General features: G+C 48.9%; 1 protein-coding gene across 6 annotated transcripts in view; it reads right to left on the bottom strand.

The window, feature by feature from the left end:
- CUX1 (cut-like homeobox 1) overlaps positions 1 to 22,966 on the bottom strand; it is a 460,382-nt gene that overhangs the window by 102,673 nt on the left and 334,743 nt on the right. For 4 of the 6 annotated variants that reach the window (XM_006859667.1, XM_006859668.1, XM_006859672.1 and 1 more), the window contains 3 exons: positions 20,169 to 20,217; positions 9,927 to 10,031; positions 2,287 to 2,475 (listed from right to left, as the gene is read on the bottom strand). In XM_006859667.1, the coding sequence (XP_006859729.1) occupies positions 2,287 to 2,475; positions 9,927 to 10,031; positions 20,169 to 20,217 (343 nt within the window). The remainder of the gene's footprint in view (positions 1 to 2,286; positions 2,476 to 9,926; positions 10,032 to 20,168; positions 20,218 to 22,966) is intronic. The other 2 variants (XM_006859669.1, XM_006859671.1) reach the window with 1 other exon arrangement.

Here is a 22,966-nt window from a genome sequence, read left to right as displayed (position 1 = left end):
AAGATCATATTTTGGCTCTCGTAGATTTGTTTTCGTTTTCTTCAGCTTTAATTTGAATTTGCATATCAGTAATTGATGGTCTGTTCCACAGTCTGCAGACTGTGGGCAGACTGTTTGATATTAGGGAAGTCATTATTCTTGACCACAAGGGGTTAAGATCATTAAAATCAGAAAAGTCTTGTTACTAGAGAACATGTTTTGATTATGAGGTCAGATGAAGAGATGGGAGTAATAATTTTCCAAGAAGCATTGCTGAACTGTTTCATGAACTGTGCAGGATTAAAGCGCCCCCAAGATACAGATACAGATACATATACAGGACATTAGTTCGTGAAACTGCATTTCATTTTTTGTGTACACAGGCAAACACAACAACCGTAGCTGATTTAGAAGAAGTTGCTCTATCATAAAAATGGTAAGGTCTTATGACCTCTTTTTTACGCTGTCAGATGCAGAATGGATGAGCCGTCCCCTTGAACGCCAGTGGTGACGAGAAAGGCAAATTATCTAATAACAATGCCACAGCCAGGGTCAGAAATGGCCATGACAGGAGAAATTAGATTTAATCTTGAAATGAAAAATGATGATGGGCAGGGGTCCTGGATAAGCTGACGAGACTCAAAACCTTGGCTCTTTCCCCAGGGCTGATGATGACGGTGCCCACATTCCAGTCAGCTCCCCAGAGACGGCAGGACGGTCTCTGCACAGAGAACCAGGCACCCATCTCGAAAAGTCAATAAGACATGCGTAAGGGGAGTCTTGAGTGCAGCCAATGCCAGCGAGCTTGGGCCATTCAAACGGCCAGCGGGAAGGACAGGCTTGCTGGGAAGTGGGAGCAATTTAATTCTCAGTGAGAAACACAGAATGTGTCAAGAAGAAAAGCCGGCCTGTTTTTTGTTTTTAAATCAAAATGAGCCTAAGTACATTCTAGAATTATCTTATACAATACCAATCTTCTTTACATTTTTACAACTAGTTTTGATTCACTGTACTTAACATGAAGTATTTCCACTATACTACCATATAATGGGCAAGTTTTACAGCCACTCCTTGGCACATGGATGGAGAGGGGAAGGAGCAATCCAAGCGAGCATGCCCACAGGCTGGTGCAGGACGGGAGCCTGGAGTCCTGTCCGTTCTCTGGCTCCCCTGCATACCTGTCAAGGACGACCTCCCTCTCCAGAGGAGACTTTCTGGCTCTGCCATGCTATGATGCAGGATTCCAGAACTCTCTGTCCTAATATTAAGTTCCACAGACTGTAAATTCCTTAAACGAAGTAGCGGTATTATTTTTAACATAGATAAAGGTTCTGGGTTCTGGATTTGGGATACAAATTTATGAGAAACCCCAAGAAAACTCTCTTCTCGTAGGCTGGCTAGCAATTCCTGTGGGCATGCTGGTGCTGAACCAGCCTCAATCTTTGGGCCCCTGGACTCAGAAGCATCTCCGGCAGCTCAGGTATGTGGCCATCAGGGCTTAGCTCACAGAAGAGCTCCATGAACAGAGTGCCTTCCATGTGCTTGTGAGCACGGAAAGAGCTGGTGATTTGAGGCCACAGTTCTCAAGTTTTCCTACGGCATGGACTATCCTCAGAATGCCAGGGAAGTTACTTATAGGCCCATGTGCAGACACAGCCTGTGACCTGGGCAGAGCACATGGAGCCTTTAGGTGGACACCAGACTTTCCATCTTGTGGCCAAGCGTCCAGGCAGGCACTAACGTAGTTAACTCAGTCCCGCCGCCTTGGGGCCTGGTGGGGGCCTCTCCTTCCGCTGTGGTACAGAGACTCAAGGAGGCCATGTTTGCTGCCAATGGGAAGTTCTCGTCTGCACATGCTCCCTGTGACAGGAGCTCCGGGGGGTGCATGAGGGAGGAGTTTGGGAGAGTCTCAGGTCCTGTTTCTACTGCTCTCATTTAAGGGGAAGCTTTTGTGGATGGCTGAAGCTCCCACTGAGAACAATGCTCAAGCACGCACTTCTGCTTTTCGAGGAGAATGGCTTTTAACCATTACCTCTGAGATAGCAAACATGTGACGGCCAAGGCGGGGCAGATAAAGCAGCTTCTGAGACCAGGTCTCCTGCCTTTGGTCGCCATGCCCAGTGCGCATCCTAGACGTAGTTACTGAGGAGCTCAGGATGTGGGTGGGACGCAGCCGTGCCCTGCCATCCTGACTCCACCTGCTGACCCCCACTCTATACACCGATGGAGAGGTGCTGGGGGGATCCACGTGCAGACTGGCCCTCCCTCCCTGGGCAGCCCCTTGCTGTGGCTTCGAGACACACTTACTTTGAGTGTGCTGTTCTTGGTGCTGAGCTGCTGCTCCAGCTGGGAGATCTGGCTGGCCGAGTTTTCACGCAGCTTCGTCAAGCTGGCCTGGAGTCTCTGCACGTCCTCCACTAGCTGAGCAATCTCCCGCTCTTTGGCGGCCAACTCAACTTCCAGGCTGGAGCGGGTTAGCACCTCTATGGCCTGCTCCTAGGAAGAACACAGGAAATGACAAAACTGCGCCAGCCTCGTTCACATGTCGGGCTCACCGGACGAGGTGAAAACTCACAGGCTCAGTGGGTGACTAGCCTGCCATGTGCCCTCCAGACCACCGTTCCATGCCATCTGGATTCATCCACACAGCAAATCTCTATCAGGTGCCCACAATGTGCTGGTATGCAACAGGGAACCAAAAAATACAAAAATCCCTTGGTTCCCAGGGCACGGACAGGAGGCAGAGAGGTGATGAATCGTGAGTCAGGCGTTGGGTGCTAAGTGCTACAGAACATTATAAAGCAGGGAGCAGGTATGGGGACAACTAGGCATTGGGAGACTCTACAAAATGGTCAGAAAAAGTCTCATAAAGAGATGCTAGAATCAGCACTGGATTGCAAACCACAAGGTTGGCAGTTCAAACCCACCAGCTGCTCCTCAGAAACCCTATACAGGGTCTCTGTGAGTTGGAACTGACTAGACGGCACTTTACAACAACATTGTTCAAAAGACCAAGCTTACTGGTTGGTAAGAGGCGGATGGAGCCCCTGAAACTCTGGCCTTAATCACCCTTCAGATCTGCAAGTGAACTTGTCCTGTGGCTCAATTTGTAGCCAAGTGATGTAGTTGTTTTGTTGTTAAGGGTTGTTGAGTTGATTCTGACTCATAGTGATCTTTTATAGGATTTCTGAGACCGAACATCTTTTTTGGGGAGAAAAAAGCCTCATCTTTCTCCTGTAGACCCACTGGTGGGCTTGAACTGCCGATCCTGTGGTCCACAGTCCAGTGATTATTATTGTGCAGAGCCACTGCACTCCCAAACAATACACAGGTCTTTAACAGGAACAGGGGTCCTGGTGTGGCGCTGCTGATTAATGTGCTGGACTGCAAAGTCGGTTTGAGCTGCAAGGTAGACAGTTCAAGCTCACCAGCTGTTCCTTGGAAACCCTATAGAGGGTCGCTATGGGTCGAAACTAACTCGACAGCACTTAACAACATAATAGGAACAACAACGTCACTTGAGGGACATACATCTTAGAATAATCAACCAATTGCGGAACTGTAGGGAGAAAGTCGGAGAAGGGGTATTACACTGAAGGCACTGAAACAAAGTAGGTCCTGCACCCAATTCACAATGAAAAGTTGTGTTTTTAAAAAGGAGAGAAACACAAAGGACCACAATGTGTGTCTGTTGACGATGTTCAAAGTGCCATTTTGATGGGGTGTAAATCGAAGTGCACAGAAGTCTTCAGGGAAGGGTGAGAGGAATGGGCACCCTGTCTGCAGACGTGGACAGACCTAGATGGGGGATGTGTTGAGAAACAATAGCTTCTGATCTTGTTTAATAAACATTTCTATGATTTTGTGGTGGTTACGAATCGGGCTGTGGGCCGCAAGGTCAGCAGTTTGAAACTGCCAGCTGTTCTGCAGGAGAAAGTTGAGGCTTTCTGCTCCCGTAAAGATTTACAGCCTTGGAAATCCTATACAGGGTCGCTATGAGTCGGAACCGACTCCACGGCACATAACAACAACAACAACGATTCTGTAGTAGAAAAAAACCCCAGTGTTTGAACAAAGATCTGAGAGGAGGTGGGCAGGTGGGGATGAGGTGGGGCAGAGGGCTCCAGGAGGAGGGGCAGTAGCAGCAGGGCCTAAGAAGGTGAGAAGGAAGCTCAACGTCCCTTGGTTTCACCAGGAAGTCAATGAGCTTGAAGCTTAGACTGTATTTGACAAGCTAATTCTGAGTCAAGTTGTCAAGAGAGGATGAAAGTGGAAAATGCATACGGGGAACGCCTTTTTTTAACTTAAAATCTTTCTTAAAAACAAAATCAGCTCCTTGTAGAAAATAAGCAAAACAGAGAAAGGTATAAAAAAGAAACCGCTCATCCATAATTCTACTTCTCAAAGTTCTTCTTCAAGTTGTAAAATGAACTCAGGTTCCTGACAGATTTGTGGCTATTCTGCGAGGCTGAGGCATGCCTGGGTGGGAGTCATGGGATGCAGAGGACTGGCGGGGAGCTCTGGCCTGATTGATGGCAAGATCTGGGGGCAGCTCACGCCACAGTCAAAAAGCCACCCTCCCTCCCTCAGAGATGAGGTGTACTGCTCCGCATCCTGGTCTTCCCCATGTGGGTGGTGGGGTAGGTCCTGGCTGGCACAAGCAAGCACACCCTCCTATGCCCTCGTGCGCTTGTCATCGGGTTTTCACACTTGGGGACTGTCAGTCACCCAGGGTAACTAACTGGTTCCCAGATGTCCCTCCTGGGAGGTGAAGGTCTTCGCCATGAGACCGTCTGACTTTGTGTTTGGAGGTGCCAGCCAAAAAGACTACACCCAGAGCAGTGGGTACGCACACGGATACATGACGGGTAAGTGGTCCAGACACCACGTACGGGTGTGAGGACAGCATCTGGAGGTGCTTCGTCAACCCAGGGCCAGTCTGGCTTGGCCACAAGCTGACGTGTGGACACGTTATTTAACCCCTAGAAACCTGAGCCACATTCTTTGCTCACAACATAGCAGAACTCCTTGCTGTCTTGTGTAAAGTCAGATGAGATAAGAGACCCTAAAGCCTTCCAGAGTCTAGCCCCTGGTGCTGCATTGTCAGGACATGACAAGGAACCAAAAAGAAGGGCCTGGGTCAGAGACAGAGGTGGGGCCCCTCACTCCAAAGAACACCATCTAGAAAAAGAAAGTCAGAACCACTGAGTGCGCAAGGGGCAGCCATCACCAGCTGGGATCGTGACTTGAAAATGAAATTATTAACATGAGGCCCACATGGCTGCCAAGAGGGTCAGGGCCACAGGTGTCCTCCCATCTACCCAAGGCTCAATTACCCCAGCATCTCTTGGCAGCTGGGTTCCCTGGCCCTGGCCTGGAGGTTAGGGCATGGCCTGGGAGCTCCATGGGTGCTTCTGGCTGGAGTCAGGTTCAGGACCCTGGCTCAGACCAGCAGATGAAGGGAGCAATGGAAACGGACATCCGAAGCCCGGAAGTCTGACTTTAAAATCTGGAGAAGACCGAAGGGCTTCCGATGCCAGTGGAGAGCACTCTCAAAAGATAAAAGAAACATCTAAAGAGAAGCTGCTCAGGTGGCCTTCCATCAGATGCCCGCACTCCTCAGCTGTTTGCAGGAGACCTCACCAGTTGTGTGACTGGCTACGGAGCAGCTGTCCCAGGATGAGATGAGCTAGATTCAGTCTTTTTCATGTTAAACCTGAGGGGAGATGCCGAAGGTGTACACCACGGGGGACCCTGACTGCGGACGATGGCTAGCCAGGCCAAGCTTCGAGTTCCATCTGCCCCACTGAGGGGAAAAGTGAACAGGGACCTCTGCTTTGTAGCTGTTTCTTATTGCTGCCGCCAGCAGTCAAACTAAGCAGGTGATTCCATCATGTGCGCACACATTTTCTACTATTATGGTCTGTTTAGGTTAAAAAAGATGGCCTAGTGTGGAGTGTAGTGGTTGCGAGTCAGGCTACTAACCTCAAAGGTCAGCAGTTCAAAACTACCAGTCGTTCCGCGGGAGAAAGTCATGAGGCTTTCTGCTCCCGTAAAGATTTACAGCTTCAGAAACACTATGCAGGGTTGCTATGAGTCGGAACCGACTCCACAGCACATAACCACCATCGTGGCACTGTGGGCTACTGCGCTGGACTGTAAAGTCATTTGAACTGCAAGGTCGCAGTCCAAGCTCACCAGCCATTCCTCAGAAACCCTATACAGGGTCTCTGTGGGTTGGAGCTGACTTGACGGCACTTAACAACAACAACAACAACAACAACAACAACAACAACAGTATGGTACACCAGAGCCCTGGACTGAACATATGTCTGTAAATACCTTATAAACAAAGGAGTGCTGGTGGTACAATCATTAAGCACTTGGCTGCTAACCAAAGACTGGAGGTTCAAATCCACCCAGAGTCTTGGTGCTCTGCTTCAGTAGAGATGACAGTCAGTTCCACTGCATTACATGGAGTCACTGGGAGTCAGAGATCAACCCAATGTCCCAAGCGACACTTTACTATGTACTTTCATATAGACTGTGTCCTTTAATGTACAAGAACAAGGGGTAGGTTGGTGTTAGGGAAAAAAGGAACTTTGAAGTAGGGCAAATTTAGATTCAAATTTACTTGGATCCATAATCAATGCCCAAGTAAGCAACAGTAAAGAAATCCAACAATGTACTTACTGCACTGGGCAAATCTACTGCACAAGACCTCTTTAAAGTGTTTAAAAGTCAAGAGGTCACACCTTGAGGATTAAGCGGAGCCTGGCTCAAGTCATGGTATTTCCAGGCACCTGATCTGCATGCAAAATCTGGACAACGACTAAGGAAGGCTGAAGAACTGATGCATCTGAATCACGGTGACCGAGAATAGTAAAGAGACCACGGACTGTCAGAAGGATGAACAGCTCTGTGTTGGAAGACGTACAGCCAGAGTGCTCCTTAGACGTGAGACTGGCCAGACTTCCTCTCATGTACTTTGGACACGTGATCAGGAGGGACCAGTCCCTGGAGAAGGACATCACACTACGTAAAGTGGAAGGTCAGCGAGAAGAGGAAGACCTTTAATGCGTTGGACTGACACAGTGGCTGCGACAATGTGTGCACACATAGGAAGTCAGCACGGAGTTTTACTATGTTGATTGGACCTCACCACAATAAGTGTAAATTCTTGCTTTATCGTTTCCTGGCTTCGTGGCCTTGGGTAAATTACTTCACTTTCACAAGCCTCACAAGGTCTCTGGGTGGCACAAATGGTTGGTACTTGTATACTAGCTTGGAGGTTGGTGGTTCATACCCATTCAGCAGCACCACAGAAGAAAGACCTGCCTGACTGTGTGCATACAGATGTCAGCCAAGAAAACTCCTTGGAGCAGTTCTGATCCCTAACACATGGGACTGCCAGGAGTCGACACTGACTTGCCGGCAGCACCTCTCACACTGTGGTGTGTGAGGCAGGAATGAAGCGCCCAGGCAATGCCTGTCTGGTCCCTAGCCCAGAGTAGACATGCAGTAGGAGGCTGTTCACACTCAGGGATATCCAGAAGATCAGTTTGTCCTTTGCAGCATCTACAAACTCTACTGTAGTTTTGCTTCAGCCAAACCCAACAAACCGTTTTCCGGCTGGCCCAGGTTCCTATGCTTGCTACTCAGCTGGCTGGAGCTGGAATACTCTAACTACGAGGGAGTGCAGCGTCGATGGAAACCCCGGCAGGGCCACTCTCTGAAGGCTGAATCAGTGCCATGTAAACACGGCACTTACTGAAGATGAAGTGGTGAAGCACCCCTCGCATCTACAACTTGCCCTACCTGCAAAAACATTCATTTCCTTCTGAAATGTTTGGGTTGCTGCAGTTCAGGATGGTGCCAAAAAATCCTTTCAATCTAAACCTTCAGCTCAGGCACCTTGTATAGACACATTTCAGTGGAGGAGGTGCCAAGTACGACCGTAGGACTGTAGAGACTGAGAGGGTAGAACCATTGTGTTCCTGGGGGTTTCCTTTTGACTGTGGTCTGCAGCCCCTCTGAACTTGAATAAGGAAAAAGTGTCAGAGCACAGGGCACATTTCCACTAAGATGAAGTGCCAGGATCCACGAAGGGCAAAGACTTCTTTCATAGACAACTTTCCTCCATCTCCTGAAACACTTTAATCAGGTGAAAACAAAAATCCATTCTTAAGAGGAGGCCCTAACATTCCAAACTTGCTTTGGGTCCTAAAAACACTGTTTCAGATTCCCTCCTATGAGAATACAGTCAAACCTGCAAAAGCTGGAACCCGTGCCAGATGGAAACCCATCAGAGAAGGAAAATGGGTTGTATTCTGGCTCTCACAGGTTTCACTGAAAAGTCCTGGTCTGGGGGTCCGAGGGATCCCTGAGTGGTGCTTGGTTACAAAACCAAGGTTGGCAGTTCAAGTCCACCCAAACATGTCTTGCAAGAAAGAAAGGCAAGGCGATCTATCTATTCCTCCAACTCCAGTCCTAGGACAGCTCCACAGGTATTGGCTGGGTAGCCAGCAGTGGCATTCTCTGGGTTAGGAGCCACGAGAGCCCTGTCCAGTCTTGGCTCAGATGTGGACTGACTGTGTGCTCCAGGGGACAGAGTCCTTGCTTCTTCATCTTCATAAAGAGGTAATAACACCCTTTTTCGCAGATTGTGTGACATCACACTGATATACGAATGTCACATCGCTCATATTTTCCTATTAGACTGTCGCCTCTCTGGGAAGGGCCTACTCTCACTCCTCACCATCTTCCTGGTGTCTGCTACAAGCCTTGGCACACGGTGAAGGCTGGATAAATCTTTGTTGAATAAAAGAACACGCTCCTTGGAAACCCTACATAGGGTTGCTATGGGTTGGAACCAACTCAATGGCCCTCAAGAACAACTACAACCATTGCCATATACTTCTTCCTCATCAACGATCAGGTCACGGAATTCTTATTTGTCAGACATGGAAACTGAAGCCTAGTGTAACTGTCTGAGGTCTGCACGTGAACCAGCCAGAGAAGTGAGCCTGGTGGGAATGAGGTCTCCTGGAACAGCCCAGGTTGACTAAGTGCCAGGACTTGCCTTAGGCGCTTTCCTCACAATAACAACTTCTCGAAGCCTTTTGAAAATCACACTTTATGGACGAATAAATCGAGATGTAGGGAAGTTAAAGAGATGGGAGATGGACCTAGGAATCTGGTGGGTGGCCACGGTCCTAGGCTGCTCCAAACCACCACAGAGCACTGAAGGGAAAGAGCCTGAGAAACAATCAATCCTTCTAAGTCCTCTTGATCAAGCTGGATCAAGGGCCCTGCTTCTCCAGAATGCTGGCATTTCATGTGAGAGACGTCAGAGAGCAGGCTGTGGTGTTATTACCACTTTAGCCTCCCAGTCCACCCAAAGCTCAACCTACTGCCATTGAGTTGATGCCGACTCGTAGCGACCCTGATGTGAGGCTTCCGAGGCTGCACATTTTTACAGGAGCAGAGCGCCTCATCTTTCTCCTGCAGAGTGGCTGGTGGGTTTGAGTTGCTGATCTTGTGGTTAACAGTCTAGTGCTTATCCTACAGCTCCAGCAGGGCTTTTATGTATGCATGGAAGCATACATCCAGGAGAACACACTTTCCAATCGGACAGGGATCCTGTTTAAGATCTCCACCTGGACACTGTCCATTCCCCTCAAGGAGTCATCCTGCCATAGCTGCCTCCACCCTTGCACTGGGAGTTCTTGTGCTGACCAGGAAGCACCCAGGCCGAATCCAAAAGACTTGGCCCTTTTGACTCTAACAGGTCCTACTCCCACACTGTGAAAAACACTGCCCACCAAGAAAGCAGGTCAGTTTAAATCACGATTCCGAAAAGAGAGACGTTCGAAACAAATAAACAAAATAACATCAAGTTCACGGATGCCAGGAGGGCAAGGGGCCTGGCAGCCGCGGCTACCCACCACGTCCGGAGCCTTCTGGATCTGCGAGGCCAGCTGGAGCGAGTGGTTGGCTGATGAGAGCTGCTCCTTTAAGGTCCCCGCCTCTCTCTGAGCTACCTCTGCCCTCTGACGGCAGCACGAAGGGGCGAAGAGAGAGAGAGAGAGGGAGAGAGAGAGAGAGAGAGAGAGAACATTCGGTTTAACAACTGACAATTATTACAAGAACATTCATCAATTCATGCCTGACTGGCTATAATTGATTTTCCTAAACACTCAACCTAATAAATGCGAGGAAAAAAACATAGAATGTGATGGATTTTTATTTTAAACAGTACAAGGAAGAAATAATTGAGCGATTATGACAGTAATTTAACGCTAGGAGCAAGGAATCCCCTGCTGATACTAATGCCCCGGCCCACTGAATTTCCCAGACTGAATAAATACAAGTGGAAATAGAGTCTTTTGATTCAATTTCTTTCTATTCTCATAGACCAAGAAGATTTTATTGCAGGATGGCTCCTGGGAACAATTCTCACGGGTAAATAGTGAATTAAAGACACTTTGGCCACCCTCTTCCCAAAACACGCACAATGTTGTCGTTGTTTGCCTGCACAGGATTACCATAAACGTGAAGCGGGAAAATGCTCCTTCTTTTGTGAGGGCCAGGCCTGCTCCATCGCACTTAACCCTTCATCGAACAAGGCTTTCTAACCCCAGGCGCTGCCACCTTTAGCCGATGGGAGGTCAGAGGAGGGTGAGGAGAGGGGCCCACTGCAGGAGCCTGGCCTCTCTGGGTGGTGTGCATGTCGACCCCAGACAAGAAAAGCAATGTGGAAGGATGTCTACTGGACCTGCAGGCAGGAGCTGGGGCCAGAGGTCTGGGCATTTGGGAACACAGGCAGATACTGTGTTAAATAAATGCTAAGCATTTATTTTCTCATCTGTGAAATGGGAACACTACCCACTTGGTAGAGCGCTTACAAGGATTCACTGCATGCTGTTTTACTGTTGTTGTTGTTGTTGATATGTGCCGTGGAGTCAGTTCCGACTCATAGCGACCCTGTACAATGTTTCCGAGGCTGTAAATCTTTACGGGAGCAGAAAGCCTCATCTTTCTCCCGCAGAACAGCTGGTAGTTTGGAACTGCTGTTTTACTAGAAGCTTCTTAATGAGCTCGTGCGTTTCACAGTGATTCTGGACAGGAGTGGGCAGTTCTGATGGATGGCGATGGGCAGGCGTACGGAAAAAGTGAGCAAGGCAACAGTGGGTGCTTTATTCGTGCAGTGACAGCATGTGTCTGCTAACTGCTCAGGGAGAACTGGCTGAGAGGAACAAGAAGTTGGCCGCCCTGCTCCGCCATGGCCAGTCCAGTGTCATATAAGGAGCAGGCCTGTTGGCCTCTAGTGATGCTGAGGTCAGCGTCCATCCCAGAAGAATGAGGCTATTCACAGAGCAGCTAGTCTGCGCAGGGTGGTGTCCACAGTCTCCTGCCTGCCTGCTTTTTGGGGAGCTCTTCGACAAGCACTCAGCCAATCCAGCACCTGGCCAGGCCGGCCTCTGGTGGTCTCCTCCCACCCTCTCTGTTCCATACAGCATCTTCAACCCCCTACTTTAGGTCTTTACTCATCCGGCAAGGCGGCTGCTTCCTGTCACATGAGGTGCCATGTGCTCAGCATGGTTGAGTAGCAGGAGCGAGTTTGGTTTGTGACCACTGCTCGAATAGGAGCGCTGTGGGAAGGTGTGACTTCAGTCTGTTCCCTGTCATTCCCTTCTACTGAGCTAAGGTCTCAGCGTAAATCCCCCTAACTCTTACAGGGATGATGCTCATTTCTGACAGTTGTAGACCTCGTTCTGAAACTGGTAGGGAAGCGCTCATCACCACCCAGACTCATCCACTTGGCCCCGACGTGCTCTTAAATGGGGAGAGCTCAGGGTGGCACTGGGCATCCGGTTCCTGAGGCGACCCATTCAGAGCTGAGCCACATCTGATCAGAGCATATGGCTTCCAGAACAAACATCCCAACCCGCACACCAAACTCACTGCCATCCAGCTGATTCCAACTCACAGCGACCCTACATGACAGAAAACTGCTCCACAGTGTTTCCGAATCGGCACAACTTTACAAATTCGAACTGCTGACCACAAGGTTAGCAGTTCAGTGCTTAGCCCACTGTCACTAGGGCTCCAAACAAGCATGCTGCTGCTGCTGCTTTCTTCCTGTTTGCAGAATTCCTCCGGAGTTTGGTCCTTGAATTCAGTTCCCAAGTTCGTGGGCAGAGTCACGTTGGCCGATTCCTTTGTAGTCACGTTTGGCTTGCCTCAGTTACTTTCGTGTAACTTCTGGGTTAATATTTAGTTTGGGTTGATACCCTGAGGGTGCCTCCCCCACCAGATACACACATGTGAATTGAGGTGGTCTATGCAGTTAAACATTAAAAGTAAAAGCGGGTCCAGGAGAGAGCAGGGAAATGAGCTCTGAGAAGCAGCTGGGGTCGGGCACTTCTGCGGCGTTTAACCCCATCATGGGCATGTGGGCTGCAGCATCGCTGCTGTCACCAGCTTCCTGATGACTGTGCACAGCCACAACCACAACTACAACCAAGAGGTGGAGCCCCAGACACAGGCTCCCTGCCTCCTCCCTGCCCCCTCATGGGCAGAGGCACAAGGTGGGTCTCCTGGACAGTTTCACTTGCTGACGCTTGCTTGCCTTTTGGACTTTTCTCAGAAATGGGGACATGTGTTGGAAACACAGTGGGAACGTGAAGGAGGGGCAGGTAAGTAAACAAGACACTGCTTGCATTCTGGCCGTGGCCTGAGCACAATGGTAGAAAACAGTCGCTTCTCAGGATGATGAACGACCCATGAGATTGCATGGCCTAGCGCCAGTGGTGCCCACCACAGGGAAAGACAAGTCTACTCAATGTCACCATTGTCACAAAGCCCCTTGCCTGGGCTGCTCAGGTTGGTATTGGCCTTCTCTCATCTGCAACGGAGGACTTTCTTAGGGACAAATCCCTGTTGATCACTGGCAGTACTGAAAATACTAGTTGAAGATGGGTCGGGGGAAAGGAGATGGGGAGGGGGTTCGGGTCATTGATTCAGTAGTGAGTAATTGTTATTGTACCTAACTGCGATGGTCACAGCTGTAAAGGTAAAGCTGGAAGTTCTGTAACAAAAAGCGGGGAGGAGTTAATCTTGCATCCCAGGACCGGAGGACCCTAGGACCATCAAGGGAGAAGAGCACGAGCAGAGTGGGGGACCCTATCCAGAGAAGCAGCGACAGCACAGATGGAGGCAGAGGTGATAACATGGCGAGACTGAGCAGCTGAGGACTCTAGACTCATGGAAAGAGAAAGGCTGTGTGCTGGCAGCCAGAATATGCCCTGTGGGTTTTTAAATGATTACATATTTCTGCATGTTTTTTTTTTTTTCATACATGTGCTAGAGGGTAGACACAGGCTGACATGGGTGATGGGGCAGGCAATATACAACCAGAGGGAGGGTGGCAGAGGAAAGATGGGGGTGGCAGGAGACACAGGGAGGAATGCAGGGGTTAAAGTGAACAGAGGTCAATGCTGCTAACTGTTGGCACCTGGAGGGGATTGCAACCCTAGAATGAAGCAAAGTGTATGATGTGTTGAATGTAAAATTGATGATCTGCTCTGTAACTTTTACTCAATTCCAATAAAAAGTTGAAAAAAAAAGTTGAATGAATGGGGACAGAAAGGTGAATTGTCACCCTCAAAGTAATTATTAGCGACGGAGGCACTGGGCTAAGGAATTCTTGGAGCCTGGGTAGCGTTATCGGCCACAAGGTTTGCCTCCCTTCAGCAGACCCAGCCAAGGTTTGCGGCGGTTAGTGTCTCCTCGCTTCAACTGTTTTTCAAATGAGCCCCCTCCCTGCTGCCCTTCGTGATGGCTGCACATTGGTGGCTGGGTGACTCGGTGCTAGGAGGCTCTGCCCTCAACTCGCTCTTGAAGGGAGCCCACAGCTAGAGTGAGTAGAGGGTGCCTCCAGGTCTTAAAGGCTGAAATACTTGCTTCTGAAAGAGGAAGAAGCACCTTGGGAGGGGGAGGAGGCCGCAGCCAGGTTGCGGCCTGATGTCCAGGATGGTGGGCAATAGGGCCAGGGTGAAATGGGGGTCCCATAGACAGGTGAAGGTAGTTAGAAGTCCTTTTCCTCTTTATTCCAGAGAATTCTTACTGTCTTCCTTGTAGGGCAGGCTGATGGCACTTCATCCATTACAGAGTTGCTTTTGGAGTTCCTGTCTTTCTGTGATGATCCCTTCTGTATGCAAGGCCATTGAAATCTGGCCTCAGGGGCCTTTCCAGGGAACAACGCAGCTCCCAGAGCTGGAGATGAGCTGAGCCCCTCCCTGGGGCAGACTACATCTTGCCAAGCACACAGGCCTGGCTGGGAGCACGTGCCTACTTAGGAGCTTCCTCTTCCTGTGGGTCCCTGAGTGGTAGAAACAGTTAACATGTTTGATGGCTAACCAAAAAGCTGAAGAGTAGTCCACTCAGAAGCACGTTGAAAGCAAGGCCTGTAATCTAATTCTGAACAGTCAGCCATGGAAAACCCTATGGAGTTCAGTTCTACGTGGACACACATGGGGGCGCTGTGAGTTGGAAGACAACTTGATGGCAGCTAAGTTGGTTTTCCCTCCTGGTGCTACAGCATCACAGCAACACATGCACCTCACAGTTCTGGGGACAGGAGTCTGGGGTGGCTGGGTTTCAGTGAGCTAGTATCCATGTACTGATAGGGCAGCGCTTCTCTTGGAAGCCTAGGGGAGAATGAGCTTCCTTGCTTTTTCTGGTTTCTAAAGGCTGCTCGTCACATTCCTGGGCTCTAGACCCCTTCCTCCTTCTTCCTCCAGCAACAGCCTGGTGAGCCCTTCTCAGATGACACTATTCTGACACCTTCTTCCCCTTCTGCCTCCTGCTTCCACACGGAAGGAAAGAATCTTGTGACCCAGCCAGCTGGGGTAATCCAGAGAATCTTCTCACTTCCAGGTCAGCGACAAGTGACCAGAATGCCCCTCTACAACATAACCCATATAGTCCCAGGTTCCAGGAAGCAGGACATGGACAGTTTGGGACACACACACACACATGTTCTGACCACCACTTCTTAGGGACAAATAATAAACAAATTTGAACCACTTCAAGGAGAAAGCGAGCTCTCCTTGGGGATGACTCCTTGACCTGCCCCTCTGTGGCTCCCTTACTCTTGAAGGGAGAAAGAGGAATGAGATCAGCAAATGGCCATCCCTTAGGGGCAGACCTCATCATGCCGGAAAGTACATGGCAAACGTCTGCTGCTTTCCAAAGGGCACCCACTGTGCGACTACAGAGACCAGCCAGAACCGGGAGACTGCACTGCAGTGAAGGAAGTGCAGAAAGAACTGCCAGGGATTGCAGACAAGAACTGTGTTGGCATGTGTCTAATGCCCCCCACTGCCTGTGTATTTGGGGGCAGGGTGGATGCTGATTTGGATCTGTCTTACCCCGCTTACCAGGCTGAAAGCTGGAGCTACACACACACACACACACACACACACACACACACGCACACACACACACCCCAACACTGATAGTCAGAGAAGCAAACCCTCCCCTAGAGGCTACTGCGTGTAGCCCCAGGGGCTCTCCCCAGGCCCTGCTGACTTGCCTGACCTGGGCTGGCAGCCCTAACACAGGGAGGGAACAGCTCCAGTGAGGCCTAATCACAGTAGGAGCTCAGAACACTGGCTGAATGGGGACTTGAATGAATGGGGACTCTCCCAAAAGAATGAAGTATCCTCATTCTAGAGACGAGAAACGAAGTCCTGGCAGATGAGGGATTTGCACGAGGCTGCAGCGGATTTTGGGATTCAAACTCAGTCATTCTTCCACATCAGAAGACAGCTGTGTCAAAGACTATGCCGCAACTGACTATGAGGCCCTTTCACTTTGCTTTTCTCCTCTATGCTTGGCTTCTTCTCCTGAGTTAATTTCAATTGTGGTTTCCAACCCTAACCTCAACTTGAAGGGTCTTCCATTAGGGCAGTCTTGCTCCATAAAAGTCAGACAAGTGAAGAGAGGAGGACAGCTCACTTAAATGACTTCCTCCTGGCTTCCGTGTGGTGGCTCTGTGCGCCGGCAACCAGGAATGCCAGGGCTGTTCCATCAAGACAGCTCCGTGCTGCTTCCAGTCTGTCTGCTCCCACCCATTCTGTGCCCAGTGGGAGGGAGGGCACCTCCTGAACTGCCCCTGAGTCACCCTGGACAGGGATCTGCAAGGTTACAGAGGGCCAATGTTACTGCTTGTTTAGCATGAAGTTCTCAAAAGCTTTGAACCTTTATTGCTAACAATTAAGATGGGGAGTATTGATAAAAGTGCCTTGAAGTTGAACAAACAGGTGGAAATGAGAAACATCCTTAGCGGATGCTGCTGGCTCCTCATCTATTTCTCCACAATAGAAACACACGCACTTTAGCCTCCAAACAAAGCATTGGGTCTCCACAGAGCACTGTGATTCTAAGTCTACTGCGCACTCAATGTCATTGGCCAGTGAACGAGTCCAGTGCTCTTCTGGGGGTCTCTCCAGTGAGAAGGCACTGATCCAGACATGCAACTGTGCTGTGCCCATGTGCAGCGCCCTGTGCCTGTCCACCTGCACCTCCTTCATCTCCTGGCCAGCAACCTCTTCTCCCTGCTCTGTCCAGACAGCTCCGTGCCGCTCTGCTGCTTCCAGTCTCCCGCTCCCATCCCATTCCTCAGTGTGCAGCTAGCCCACTCCTTCACGGACTCAGTCTGAGCTCTCACTCCCAGCCACATCTCCACTGAAGCCCTCCACCAAATCCACTGCCCACTGTGGTTCTGGTTTGACAGAGCGCACCCATGTCAGCCCACCTGGCCTTGTGTCACCTCGTTTGCCTTCCCCCTCAGACCGCCCATTTCTAGTTCTGTCTGTCTTTGCCCTAGGTATATTCTTTCAACTCTCCAGTGCTGTTTCTCTTCCGTGAATGTTTTCTTGTATAGTGGACTCATCTCACTTCACAAAGTCCTAAAATTCAGGGCCAAAGGGGACGCATTGAGTCAAGAAACTCCAGTCCTCCTCCTGTTCTCTTAGGGTCTGATCCCCCACCTCATCCGCCCAGCGGGAGCTGCTTGCGCTGTACGTACAGCTGGGCTGATGGGGCAGTCGCACTCAGCACTTGCGCCGGGCTACAATCACAAGACAACACTTCTGGGCTTTGGAGTCAATCTCCTCTCATGTGTCTCCCCACTTGGCTGGACTCCTTCTCTTTGGGCTCTCTCAGGAAACATCTGACCCTCCTGGCCAGCCCTTGAGAGCAAGCTACAAGGACAGAATTCACAAGGTCCCCATCTGAAATTTCCTCTTCCTCATCTTTTAATTCCAAGTTCCTGAAATGATTTCTCTTGTGTCTTGCTGTCATGTCCCTCTGTCTTCCTTCCCCTCAAGGATTAGGAATGTCTCCAGCTGCTTGTTTGGTTTTGGTGTGTGTTAGGGTTCATGCCCTGTCCTGGTCATCAAGGGACCGGCCATGAGAGCATCCCAGATAGCTGCTCTTCTTACAACATGGCTTCCAGAATAAAATGTTACTCCCTGGGCTGCCACTGGAGCAGAATCTATTGTCTTCATTCTGAAAATGCTATTTCTTTTCATGCTGCCCAAAGCTGCATTAACCTCTTGAGAGTCACAGGCCAGAGACCTGGTGTGGCGCTGTGGGTTAATGCACGGGATGGAAAAGTTGGTTTGAACAGCAAGGTTGGTGGTTCGAGCTCATCAGCTGCTCCTCGGAAACCCTATGCAGGATCGCTATGGGTCAGAACCGATTCGATGATACTTAACAACAACTGTCACATGTGCTACTGCTGGGGACATCCCCCTGGGCAGGACATTACAGCTCTCCTTGACAAATCGGTGCTTCTTTGGCAACTAGAAAACAATTTTTTTATTTAGGCACCTACTTCTTTCTCAGGCGTCTCACCTCGAATCCTCAAAACAGTCCACAAGCAGTACTAGCCACTGTCCACTCTCTCCTCCCGCCTTTTGTTTCTTCTGCCTTTGAGTTGTTAAGATGGAGACATTAAGAAGACACTAGTCCACACAGCTTGGAAGGGCAGTGTTAGGGCCTGGACCAAGTTTCCCTCCTGAGTTTGTACCATTCTCAAGGTTCCAATGGGGGTGTCTCACTTCTGCCACCCTTCTCTGGTGTCTTAGGGGCTGAGACCACAGCAAGTGGGGTCCCCACATGTCACATGATATGAGAGAATGAGGCCATGTATTTAGCAAACCAGCGCTTCCTCCAAAGTGCCATCTAAAGGGAACGATGCATGGCTAAGACAGGCCTTAGGGCGCAATGCGTGTGGGCGCAGCAACTGGAGAAATGCGAATGGCAGCCAGGTGACACAGGCCAGCTCCTTAGGCCTAAAGTCTCTGCAAAGGTGAGCAGGAGAAGATGAGTAAAAAGGAGCAAACAAAGGTTAAGTGAAGGTGTGCGCATCTCTGAGAAGTAAAGCAGTGCTTACAGCAATGAGGGCTGTGGATCGGTGTGTCTGTGAAATGAGACAGTGCTGAAAGACAGACGGAGCCTGTGTTTGGGGTCCACATGGTGGGAAAGAGCACAGGCTTCAGTCAGACTCTGCAGACTGCAGTCCTGGCTCTAGAACTGCCAGCTGTTGATCTCAGTCTCCCCATCTGTAAAATGGGACTAATAACAGCACCAGGCTCACTAGGTTGTTGTGAGTTCATTCATGTAAAGTACGTAGAATAAAGCCAGGCACATGACAAGTACAGCTGACCCTTGAATAGTGTGGGGACTTGGGGTGCTAACCCAATGCAGTAAAAAATCTGTGGCTAGCTTTTGACTCCCCCCAGACTTAATCACTGAAAGCTTCCAGATACCTGGAAGCATTACTGATTCACACTTATTTTGTGGGCTTTTATATATTCTATGCTACAGCCATAGAAAAGCTGCATTTTCAATACAAGGTAAAGCGGTCATTCTGTAAAATGCACAAGGTTTTTGCGCCTGTGTTGGCATAGTGACAGATTCACAAACTTCCATTCCTTTCTTCTCTTTTTTGTAATGTTCCTTGCGACGCTGGACTCAATTACGTTGAAATGGCAGGCAACCACAGGCGCAGACCTCAGTCTATGGTACGTACCGAGCAAGGCAACATTTTCCTGGCCCGCTGTGACATATCTCTGCTTCTTGGGAGCAGTTCCAGCATCACAAGTGGTACTTCATGTGGGTTCCTTGGTGTTATTCAAGGTTTAAGGTACCACACTAAACATGATGACAAATATGCCAAGAACCAGGAGATCACTTTTTACTGTGATATGCAAATTACTGGCGAGATGAACCACTCACACAGAGATGACCAGTTCCACGGGTATGTTAAAAACTCTGAGTATGAGTGGACCCATGCAGTGCAAACCTATGCTGATCAAGGGTCAACCTCATCCAATACTTGTCTGTTATTACCGCTAGCATAAATAGTACTACCATGGCATGACTCACGCCACACTTTACTCCTAAGTGTGGGGCTCCTAGGTAGGACCCTGGATACACAGGAACACGTGTCATTGTCCAACATGGTGCCCACAAAGGGGCCCTTGAAGAAAGATGCACTCTACAGCCCCCATGACCAGTTCCACGTACCAGCGGGGTTTATTTCCATTAGATTTCAGAATACTTCAGGTGGCTGGCTGACTTTTCCAGGCAGCTGAGTCCTTGGAGCCACCAAAGACTGAGGGCCTCCTCTGTGCTAGACACGGTGCTAGGGGCACTCCACAGAGCATCTCTGATAACTAAGTGTCCAGTCAGAAGGGGGCCATCAGCTGGGGTGTCCTCTGCCAAGCACCTGGCTTCCACCTGGGACTGCAGAGTTCTCCGTTAGAAGGAGACTGTAAAGACTCCCTACAGCACAGCTTTGCTGCAGAGTGGATCCTGGGCACTAAGACAGACATTTAGGAGACGGATTAAGGACAAGAAAGAAGCAGCCATTTTACGGTAGATGTCCACCAAGGGATGTCGGAGACGGTGAGACCACATCAAAGACTTTGCTGCGGAAAACAACGCCTGCGACGTCTCATTATTTATCTGTTTTTCATGACGTCAAAACAAGAGTCAATGATGACAAGCTGTACATGAGACATCTGGCTTCTGAACTTATAAACATCTTCCAAATAACAGAAATGGGGGCACTCCTGTGGTCTTAGGCCTGAAGCCATTAGAAGTCCTACCTGATTTGCTCTTTCGAGGTCCGTCATGATCATTTCAATTTCGTCAGCCCTAGGGAGGGGAGAGGGAGAGAGCATGTTAGTCAGCAACAAGGCAGGCTCGGGCAGGCGATTAACAGGACAGGGCTTCGTGATGAGAACCTGGCAGGATGGCCCGCATCCATGGTGTGTGTGTGTGTGTGTGTGTGTGTAGGGAGGACAGCGGCATGCAGACCACCCAGGAGATGCCGCTGGGCAAACTGGGCAGAAGGCTTGGGTGGTGTGAGGGACTGCCTGCCCTTGAGAGGCTCCCAATCTCAGAAGGGAGACAGAAGCCATAAAAAGATAAAATGCATGCGATTTATTCCAGGAATGCAGGGATGGCTCAACATTAGAAGGTCCATCAATGTAATGTACCAGCCACATCAATGGAACACAGGAAAAGAAACACGTGATCATCTCTATGGATGAAGAAAACACATTTGATAAACTCCAAACACTCTTTCTTGATGAATACCCCAAGAAGATTGGAATAAAAGAGAAATTCCTTAGTATGACTCAGGGCACATATGAAAAGCCAACAGGAAACAGCACATGTAATGGAGGAAGGTTGAGAGCTCCCCATGAGACCAGGAAGAAGACAATAGTGTCACCGTCACCGCTCACCACTTGTATTCAGTGTTTTATTAGAAATCCTAGCCAGAGCAATAAAACAAGAAAAGGAAAAAAAAAAAAAAGGCACGTAGATTGCAAAAGAACAAATAAAACTGTTTCTATTCACGGATGACATGATCCTACATATAGAAAATCCCAAAAAGCCTGTAAGACAGCTTCTAGAGCTAACAGAAGTATTTAGCAAAGTTGCAGGGTGCAAGGTCAACAATAAACATTAACTAGGCTTCTCTACACCAGCAATGATTAACCTGACAGGGAAATTAGGGGTGCAGCTCCATTTATAGTAATGGCTAAGAGAGTGAATCTAACCAGGGACGTGTAAGAATTCTACAATGAAAACTATAAAATACTGCTGAAAGAGATTAAGGACTTAAATGGAAAGATGTTCCAAGTCCATGAACTTAATTTGTTAAGATGTCCATGCGACCCAAAGCAATCTATAAATTCAATGCAATCCTGACCGAAACTCCAACAGCCTTCTTCACAGAAAAGAAAAACACGTCCTTAAATTCATATGGAATGGCGGAAGCCTCGAATATAGCTAAAGCAATATTGAAAGAAGAACAAAGTAGGACTCACACTTTCTCATTTTAAAACTTACTATACAGCAAAACAGCCTGATTTGTTGTTGTTGTTGTTAAGTGCCGCCGACTTGGTTCCAACCCACAGCGACCCTGTATAGGGTTTCCAAGGAGCAGCTGGTGAGTTTGAAGTGTCCACCTTGCGGTTCAAACCAACTTTGCAGTCTAGTGCATTAAACCGCATCGCCATGCCAGGCCTCCAGACAGCCTCATACTGGCAGAAAAATCGACACTTGGACTGATGGGATAGAACTGAGAGTCCAGAAGTAAATCCACACATCTAAGGTTGACTGACTTCTGTCAGGTGTGGCACTGCAGGGTAATGTTCTGGACCACAAGGTTGGTGGTTCAAATTTTCACCCCCACTAGGATGGCTACGAGAAACGAAACAACAGAAACAAACAGGAAAGAACAAACGCTGACAGGAACGCAAAACGCACAGCTCTTGTGTAAACCAGTGGTTGTTTCTCAACAAACTAGAAATGTAACTACCATGTTGGTGCTATGGTTAAGTGCAGCTGAGGAGGTTCCAACCCATCCCCACCCTGTATAGGGTTTCTGAGGAGCGGCTGGTGGGTTTGAACAGCCAACTTTGCAGTTCAAACTGACCTTGCGGTCCAGTGCATAATCCTGCTGGCACCACACCACAACTACCATGTGACCCAGCAATTCCACTCCTAAGTAAGTACCTCAAAGAGTTCAAAGTAGAGGCTCAAACAGAGACTTGTATACCAAAGTTCACTGCAGCTCTCCGCACAATCAATCAGCTAAAAGACAGAAACAATCTAAGTGCCCACCAATAGATCAATGGATAAACAAAATGTGGTCCCCACACATAAACATATACTACTCAGCCGGTTTGAGAAACAAAATCTTATACTTGCTTCAATATGGATGGAGCTTGCAAGACAGTATGCTGAATGAGATCAGTCTACCACAAAAGGACAAATATTGTAACGATCTCCTTTATATAGCAAGATATGAACCGGCAAATGTATTGAAACCAAGGGTTATTTAGTGGCTACCGGGGCGGGAGGGAGTGGGGAGGAAGGGGTTGCTGCTAATGGCGTACTGAGATTTGGTTCACACGGAGGAGAAACTGCATTGATTAGGGGTTGAGCTACACAGCCAATTAATATAATTCCTATCAAGAAGTTGGACACAGTAAAAAGTTGAATTACAAAGTTTATGCGATAAATTTACAACATATTTATAATGACAACAATGACAAAAAAGTAACTTCTGAGACTATTTATGTCCAACTAAACACCTCATGGGATTTGGCTCCTTGGTTTGGAGGTTTAGAGTCATGGGACACCCCAGTTAATTGGTCTAATACCTAAGAATGTGTATTCCAGCACTTCTTTCTATCTCCTAGTTCATTGTGCGCTGCCTGGGGTCTTCAAAACTTACAAATTGCCATCCAAGGCCCAGCAATTGGTCTCCATTTACCTGGAGGCACAAAGGAAGGAGAGCCAGGAATAGGAGAAGGATAGGGGATGGATGTGTGGCTTCCACGAACAGCTGTCCTCCTCTGCTATGAGACCAGAAACTGGATAGTTACCA

This window comes from Chrysochloris asiatica, unplaced genomic scaffold (genome assembly GCF_000296735.1).
Source record: "Chrysochloris asiatica unplaced genomic scaffold, ChrAsi1.0 scaffold00034, whole genome shotgun sequence".
Taxonomy (NCBI): Eukaryota; Metazoa; Chordata; class Mammalia; order Afrosoricida; family Chrysochloridae; genus Chrysochloris; species Chrysochloris asiatica.
The sequence above is the reverse complement of the archived record's forward strand: the minus strand, read 5'-3'. Positions and strand labels throughout refer to the sequence as shown.